Genomic DNA, 8,475 nt, shown 5'->3' with positions numbered 1-8,475 from the left:
AAAAGTCCTTGACTAGTGTAAGCACTGCTTAGCGACAACTAAAACATCGGTGTGTTATCAACATTATTCTCCTCCTAAATCCAAAACACAGCACTGTACCAGCTACTAGGAAGGAAATTAACTCTATCCCTGCCAAAACCAGGACAGCTATACTAAGCAAAATTAGTATATTAAAATTGTCAAAAAATGTTTATACAAAGATACTAGTCTTGCATTATGTACTGAATATTTACTACAGCTAACTGCAGTTAATGCTTTAGAAACTGAAATGCCGCCTCCCACTCCTGTAAGCCATATTTATTAAATTTGATATAAAGACAGTACTTTTTCATTAGCTTTATATTCACTGGAAGGGCAACATAGTGATTGCAGGTGCTAGGAAAACAAGATGTAGGTCTTTGAACTTCAGAAAAGAATATTGCTTAGCAGAGCTGTAGCTTTCTGTGTTTCTCCTAGTAACTGCACTAAATAGGTTTACTGCATTCTGTTTTCTTCTCAGGAAAACAAGACTAGTTCAGGCAGATTTTAAAACTGCTTATCTCCATTTAGGTTTAGCCAGAGGTGTTGGATTTTTTTTTTCTTAAAGTACACAACTGAAAAATATTTTCAAGCACAAATTTCTGGTAGCAAACTGTTGATGAAGGAGCAAAATTATTTTATCAACTTGCTTTCCAAATCCAAACAAAAATACATACAACTTTTATGTCTGCAATAGTAAGGTTGCAGACACTTCACCTATTACTGTTGATCTTTGTTTTGTTTTAATCGTAGATCAAATGCAGACCTCTGAAAAAATGAAAAAGGAAAAAATGGGTGTCTTCAAGGTCCTAGAAGAATCGTCGGATTCCAGTGCAGAATGTGTGTTTTAACGTGCAAATGTGGCCTGTAGTCTTACAGGACAAACATATGACTGACATCAGATCTTCCAGAGGTGTCACTTACACGTACTGATCCTTTATGCTGACTTTCTTTAAGGCCTTGTTCAAATCCCTCGTGTTCTTTCAGTGAATTTTAACATGTTCTACAGTATAATGCAGGTGATAGTTTCATGTTGTGGCTTTGGTAGGCTCTCATAAAGAATTAAGAAAATGAGCATGTTTCACATTTGCAGCTAGCTCTTGTGATCAGTGGTAAAAACTGGCAAATTTGTGTTTTAAAAAAAAAAATCTTCCTGTGGAAGTCCTAAAACACTTTTTTTTATATTGTGTCAATTATGGTTTTATTTGGAAGGGAGAGAACATGTGCCTTTGTTACAGCCAATTGTGTAGCTTCTGTTTTTAACTTCTGCAATTTATTTTGATTAAATAAATGTCTGGTTTGTCCTAAAGGTGTAGGTCTTTTAGCATAGCTTCTTAAATAAGCGAAGCTTATGTTGTGTCCATTAATGCAGTCCCTACTTATTTAGCACATTAGCCAATCTTACACAGTTAAAAAAAAGAAACCCAAAAAACAAAACAAAAAAACCCAAAAACAAAATTAAAAAAAAAAAAAAAAAACAAAAACAACAAAACAACCCCACAACAAAAAGCAGGCAGCTTGAATGAGCCCAAAAAACCCTAAGTTTTTCTTAGGTGCAGACATTACTTCTGTATTGACTGGCTTGTCAGCTTGCACAGCTAAGGTGCCTGTTTGAAGCATGTGGAGGGAGCTTAAGGATACTGGGAGGGGAAAGTGCAGAATGTCTCTGGGGGTGCATGGAGGACTGAGGAGTACTTCTGGGAAGGGAGGGTGAGAGACTACAGTGGGGCAGAAAAGACAGTTGAAGGATATTACTTGTGTATGTAGCCTCTAAGAGCCAGCTGTAAGCAATGGTTTTCAACATGGCCATCAAGTAGCTTTTAAACTTTCAATCGTGGCTTGTGAAAACGTCATCTAGGTGTAACCAGAAGCTGCAGTTATGGAATTCCAGCTGGAGCTGTCACAGTTGCAGTTGTGAGAGTTATGCCAAGGCATAGGTAACATGGAATAAAATAAAATCCTACCTGATCTATCGGACTTTGGAAGCTAGTTTCCAGTCACTTAATGATCGTTCTTACTCTCCATAGAGAGTAATCTGTTAGCCTGATTTAGAGAGTGTTATTTTATATTAGAGATGTTTATCCTTATCTCTATAAGGGAACAAATAAATCTGTTAACTTAATGAGTAGGCTGGCTTTGACCTTTGTCTGTTGAAAGCCCTGTCTTGTTTCTAATCGCTGAAGACAAAAGTTTCTAAGTTTTCTGCTCCGTTACTTATTAGCCTGAATAATGCAAAGTCCAACATGTGCTGTCTCCATGTGTTACTTATATTTGCTGAGCTACTATACTAGTCTCCTTATGCATTGTTTTATGCTAGCGAAGACCTAGTACAAGATTTAAGAGTAAATACCCTGATCAACCTGCACAGCTGCCCAAGTGTCACTGCAGGGCAATATGGTGGAAAATAAAAATGAACAAGAGTTTCTATCCCATAGCCAGCAGGGGGGTGGGGGGGGGGGGGGGTAGTGACTGGTGCTAACAGTTTTGAATTGTTTTGGGTGAAGTTATGTCCCCTTGATTGTCCATTAGAGGGGAAAAATATTTCACCGGATACAAGTTAAGTTCTTGAAGCATAGATTTGTCCTAGTGACTTGGAAGCGGTGCTCCTGTCCCGTGCTGCAGCCAGATACACTCCGCTGTTGTTCCTCCTGTTGGCATTGTGGATGTTTGAGTTGTTGAGATCAAATGCATGGACAGAAAGATGGGGTCTCAGCTTGCTTGTGTGTTGCTACTGTGTGTCTATTTGCAGCTTTCTTTTTTCTTGTTTGGTTTTGGTTTTGTTTTTGTTTTCTTTTAAATCTGATTAGCAGCTCGTACTCTTAGCTGGGGAGGGCTGGAGAGAGGCTGCTGATGGTTTTCCAGGTGATGACAAGAAAATGTGTGGTAAACTTATCTCATGGGTTAGAATCTAATGGCATTTCACCAGCACTCGAATACACTCTGCACATACCATCATTCAGGTGTTTTTACTTACCTGCCTAGCAAAGATGATGTTTGAGCTGCCAAGACCCCACCGTGACAACAGCCTCAGCTCACAGGGTTGCCATTAGCAAATGAAACTGAAACGTGCAAGCTGGAGCACCTGGCCATGCTGGTCAGTGCTGTTTTGCTGGGGGGAGGGTGGTGGTGATGGTGTGGGGTGTGAGGAGAAGACAATGAGAGGTCTGTCTTGATGCTGTTAGTTTGGGGGGGGTGGGGGGTGTTAACCCTGTTCTATCTGCTTTATCTCCTGGGGGCCAGCTCTGTCAAGTCACTGCCAGCAGTGGGGTCTTTTTAACTGTATAAAGTTTTAAAAAATAGTGATTCATGTTCTCAGCTCAGAAGGGAGATGCACTACTCTGTCCCACGCAAGCCCTCTTCTCCAGCCTGCAGTGGCCCGGGGCTCATGCTGTGCTTGTGGCTTTCCATGCCGCAGCTGAGCTTGGCACCCCATGCCGTGTGGCAGGGGCTCCTGCAAGCCAACAGGGAGCAGGAGCTCACAGCCACCGTCTGCTGCACAAGGAGAAATGGGAGATGTGGCGGTGGTGGGGAGAGGCCACAACCAGAAACCCAGGTAATCTGTTAAAAATGACAGACTGTGCTTTGCGCTGCACTGCACACCTACGTGAGACAGTCCCTCTCGGGCAGGATGCTAGCTCACTTGGAAACTGCCTGATGCTCTTCAGATAGGAACCTTTTACATATTATCTTACATTATTGTTAATTTCTGGAGCAGGAGGCTCAGTGTGGTTGCAGGCGTGACCCCATTTAACCTATTTTCTTATTGTTGACAAACTCCAGATTCCAACTGTTAAAACTCTAGAGGAATTTGGAAAGTCAGGCTACAGTGAACACTGCAGTTGCCAAATATTTTGTCCTGCATCATAAAAAAACAAATACATTCCTTTTTTCAGCAAGCTACAGCAGAAAGCGATCGAAGTCCTCCCCAAGTAATGAATGTGAATTGCCTCGCTAGCCTGTTCCCATAGTAATAAATTGGATCGACATTGGTATCTGCATTAGAAGCCTACACTTCCAGAGCTATCCCACAAACCTTTTGTAGTTCCTGACTCCTGCGTCAAGCCCTTCATAATCAGTGTTTTCCCAGCAGTGCTGCCAGCCTTGGCTGCAGGAGCTCGGCCGGGGCGATAAAGCACACGTCCCTGCACAAAGTGGGACTTGTCTGTTTGCAGTGCAGGGCTGGGGCGGGGAGGGCAGGGGAAATGCCAGGCACGGTTCAGGCTCTTCTGTCCTGACCCACTGACGCAAGAACAAGCTTGTGAGGTTATCTGGAACGAGCTGCGTTTTGCTGACGGACGTTTGTACAGTATGAAAATGTTTGGTGACTTTGCACACGCTGGAGGGCTCAGCCCACGCACTGGCATTGGGGTGCAGCACACCAGATGGCCCCAGTGGCCAGCATTTTCTTCCTGCAAGGCAAGCAGGCAGCCACGGGTGGCGGGCAGCCAGGAGCCCCCAGCCTGCTGAGAAAGCGGGCAGCGAGGAGTGTGCAGTGCTGGGAGCAGACATGGTGCCATGACAGGGCCTGAGCACTGATCTGAGTTGCAGCCAGAGCAATCTGTTGCTACAGGTTTACTCCTTCAGCCCTGTGGGTCTGTGCTCTCTGCTGCTGCACTGGCTTTTTGTCCAGTCCAGCCTGCCTGCACCTGCCAGCGCTGCAGCACAGAGAGCCTTTCCCTGGGGAAATACTCTGCAGAGGGGAGAGAATTAACCCCCATTAGCAGCAGTGAGGGGAGATGTCACCCCAGCAGGCCAAAAAACCCCCACTCTTGCCTTGAAAAATAAAGCTGCTTTGTGTCAGTATCTGGAGTTTGTGCAGGTGTGTGTGCAGGCATGTGCTGGTGGCACGGAGGAGCCAGGCTTTTCCCAGGGATGAGCTGGACGAGGAGTTTGCTGGTTGAGCTATGCCATTCTTGCTTGCTTGCCACTGCCCATAGAAGGATCCTGAGGGGATGAGCTAAATTTAGCTGGCTTGGTGAATTAGCCTCCTCCCCAGGCTGCCAAAAAGCTGTACAGTTGATCTGGACAGTGGAAGGCTTATAATTGTGGTGACAGGTCAGCTTTACCTGAGGATTGCTTTTTGGTTGTGTTTTGGTTTGGGTTGGGGTTTTTTGTGGGGGTTTTTTTTGCAAGGCAGCTGTGCTGTGGTGTGATTCATTGTGAAGGAGAGGAAACACGGAGTGCAGCAGTAAAGCATTGCTGAAGATGACCAGGACTTTCCAGGACGGGCACATGATCCTGTCCGTAGCTGTTGCAGATGCACCCGCTAACCCCAGGGGTGGAGGCGGCCCTGTGCCTGCCAGAGAGGGCCTGTATGCAGCTACACACCCTTCTGTTTTCAACCTCTGGCAATTTGTTTTAAAGCAAAGATGACACTATCTCTTAGAAACCATTTATTTTTACACCGAAAGAACAGCCAGCATCTCATTCAGAGATGTGAGCAGAGAAGTAACTTCACCGCAGACCACCTCTTTGCTATACATAGGTGGAGGCGCTGCTGCTCGGTCACCATCAGCCCCTCACGGGCACATGGGGCATGTGACCCCCTCCCCACATCCACCCCAAAGGCACCCTCCAGCAGCCATGCACGTCTGGCGGCACGGGGAGCAGGGTGATGCCTCTGGCAGCCACACGGGGCCTTGCGCAGGGGACTGTCCCAAATGTCTGCAGACAGAAACAACCATGGCCATGGGGTCTGCCCTGGGCTGGACGAGGCAGGGCGTGTGTGTGTGGTGGAGAGACCCACCCTCACCAGCCTGCACCAAGCCCCAAGCCTGTGGTGCCAGAGGGATGGTGCTGGCACAGAATGAACAGGGACAGACAGAACAGGGACAGGGACTATGGCCACTCACACCTTTCCTTCTTTGCTCCAGGACTCCCTGGTTTCCAGCAAGCAGCAAGTGGACATTTTTCCATAGAACTCAGTTTGTGACCATGGGGAACAGAGAGGCACATGGGTGATGCGGTAATGGGAAGCACTGAAGTGCCCGGTCCTGTCATCATGAAGCAGTGCCGAATGCAGAGGAGGCAGCTCTTGGCTGCCTTGCACCAGGGACAGGCCACCAGTGCCAAGCAGCTTTTGGCTGCCTTGCACCGGGGACAGGCCACCAGTGCCAGCTATGGTCTGTGGCTTGGCTGGGCCCACCTGGCCCTTGCTGGGTGCCGGGCAGGCAGCTGCTAACAGCAGCTGGATAGCATGCGAGACCAGTTTGACTCAATTTTGTAATTACCTCCCGCTGTTCTCCAGGGTAAACACAGCCATGCACCGGGCACCTCTTCTGCTGCCCCGGGAACCCCGGTACCGTGCAGAGGGATACCAGGAGAAAGCAGACACATCTGCCTTGTGGATTCACCCTGTTTATTGAATGCAAACAGAAGGCAAATAACTGGGACACAGAAGAGTTGTAATCTGACTTTGGCCTCTGATTTTCCTGTGCGATCGATAGCACAAAGGAGGAAAAAAAAAAAAAAAATTCTGTGTATTAAAAAAAAACCCAAACAGTGAAAGAGGAGACGAAAAGAATGTTGAACAATTAGTGACATCTCATGTGGAGAGATGGAGGATTAATAATGGCGAGGAAATTCAAAGCCATGCCTAGCATTCCTTATTGCAAACAAGATTCGGCAGGGGGGCAGGGACGATGCTTTCCAAGGAAAAGCAGCAGAGAAGAAACGATCCACACTAGCTTTGTGAGCAGCACGGTTTACTTTGGGAAGACGGTGACCACCTCGTAGCCCTCCGGGGGAATCACCCGCTCCCGGGCGTGCTTCTCGCAGTAGATTTGGTCTTCGACGAAGAAGTGTCCTTTCTGCTTGAGGTTGGTGCCGCAGTCGCTGCACACATAGCACTCGGGGTGACGCTGCTTGTCCCGGATCTTCACAAACACCCCTCTGGGGAAGGAACCAGCACCTCTCAGTGCCAGGCACCCACCACTGCCTCCCTCCTTCCCAGCCACCTCCCACCCAGCCCAGACCCACACCAGCGCTGCAGGTGGACAATTTTTTCCTGCTCCCGACAAGTCAAAGTATAGGCCCTACCTCTGGTCAGGCAGATGTTAACAGCACTTTTAGAGCCCAGCATATGCCGGCATGAGAGCCCTCCTCTGGAAAGTGTTTCCTAGCGCTGGCCTGCCTAAGTTTCACAGGGACAGCCCTATCATCTGTGGTGGCAAGAATCGCTGCAATGGCATCTTTAGCTGATGGCTGGAGACAGCACAACAGCCTTCAAATGCCCAGGATCAAATGACAGGCATTAGCTTGACCATCTGGGGGAGCAAAATCCAGGTCCAAACCAATGGGATTGCAGAACAAATCCAGAAAAGACTGCCACCACCAACCGAGGGGGATGAAGGCTGCGCAGCCAGCCACTGCCCTTTTGCTAGTGATGGACATGCCAGGTATGTATGGGAGAAGCACAGAGGCCAGATCCTGGCTCTGATCTCAGACGCTGCTGCTCGGGAGCTGCAGTGAACAGATCCAGCCAACTGTGGGCCAGCTCTTACTGGAAAACTTCACAGCTTAACCCAGCAGATGATGAGGAAAACTACATAGAAACTCGTTAACTACCACCAGCAGCAACACAACAATTTGCCAGGAGTATCATTTTGTTCCAGCAGCCGTCTATATTTTCCATAATTCATTAGTTTTTAGTGCTATTCATAGCCTTGTGCTTTCTCTCCAGATCTACCCAGCTGCTAGAATAATTGTAGGTTTTTGTCTCTGATTCATATTTTACAGGCTATGGATTGCCTCTGTAATGACTCTGCTGGTCCTTGGCGCTCCAGGCATGCCAGGACCATGCAATCACAGTGTAGTGGGTCTCAGCAACAATCTGATAGCTTGTGGTGGGCGGCATGGGACAAATCTGAATTCTTTCACGATGATGCAGGTGGGCTACCAGCACTTGACTGCTAGAGTCAACTGTTAAGCTAAGGTGGTTGTAGGGAAGAATTTGTGGTTGAGAAACTGAACGGTGAATCAAAGACATGGGTTGGGTCCCTTGTGCTGTCACGCTTATGGTACAGCAGCTCTGTATCGACCCCATGCCCCTGCCGTGCTGGAAGCCGGATGTACCCACATAAAGACAACAAAAAGTCTTGTAGTGAGTGTGCCCCTCACTACAAGGACATTGAGGTGCTGGAGTGTGTCCAGAGAAGGGCAACAAAGCTGGTGAAGGGGCTAGAGCACAAGTCTGATGAGGAGCGGCTGAGGGAACTGGGGTTGTTTAGCCTGGAGAAAAGGAGGCTGAGGGGAGACCTTATCGCTCTCTACAACTCCCTGAAAGGAGGTTGTAGCGAGGTGGGTGTTGGTCTCTTCTCCCAAGTAACAAGCGATAGGACGAGAGGAAATGGCCTCAAGTTGTGCCAGGGGAGGTTTAGATTGGATATGAGGAAAAAATGTCTTTAGTGAAAGAGTGGTGAAACATTGGAACAGGCTGCCCAGGGAAGTGGTTGAGTC

The 8,475-nt window shown here is 47.6% G+C and overlaps 2 protein-coding genes across 2 annotated transcripts in view; one reads left to right on the top strand and one right to left on the bottom strand.

The window, feature by feature from the left end:
- Positions 1-1,035, top strand: part of HELLS (helicase, lymphoid-specific) — a 21,761-nt gene extending 20,726 nt beyond the window's left edge. Inside the window, exon 20 of the mRNA XM_019471659.1 lies at positions 772-1,035. Coding sequence (XP_019327204.1) covers positions 772-869 — 98 coding nt within the window. The 3' untranslated portion in view covers positions 870-1,035. The remainder of the gene's footprint in view (positions 1-771) is intronic.
- Positions 1,036-6,359: 5,324 nt separating this feature from the next.
- Positions 6,360-8,475, bottom strand: part of PDLIM1 (PDZ and LIM domain 1) — a 35,076-nt gene continuing 32,960 nt past the window's right edge. The window contains exon 6 of the mRNA XM_009277982.2: positions 6,360-6,909. Coding sequence (XP_009276257.2) covers positions 6,723-6,909 — 187 coding nt within the window. The 3' untranslated portion in view covers positions 6,360-6,722. The remainder of the gene's footprint in view (positions 6,910-8,475) is intronic.

Source organism: Aptenodytes forsteri, unplaced genomic scaffold (genome assembly GCF_000699145.1).
Source record: "Aptenodytes forsteri isolate BGI_AS27 unplaced genomic scaffold, ASM69914v1 Scaffold15, whole genome shotgun sequence".
NCBI classification, from domain to species: domain Eukaryota; kingdom Metazoa; phylum Chordata; class Aves; order Sphenisciformes; family Spheniscidae; genus Aptenodytes; species Aptenodytes forsteri.
The sequence above is the reverse complement of the archived record's forward strand: the minus strand, read 5'-3'. Positions and strand labels throughout refer to the sequence as shown.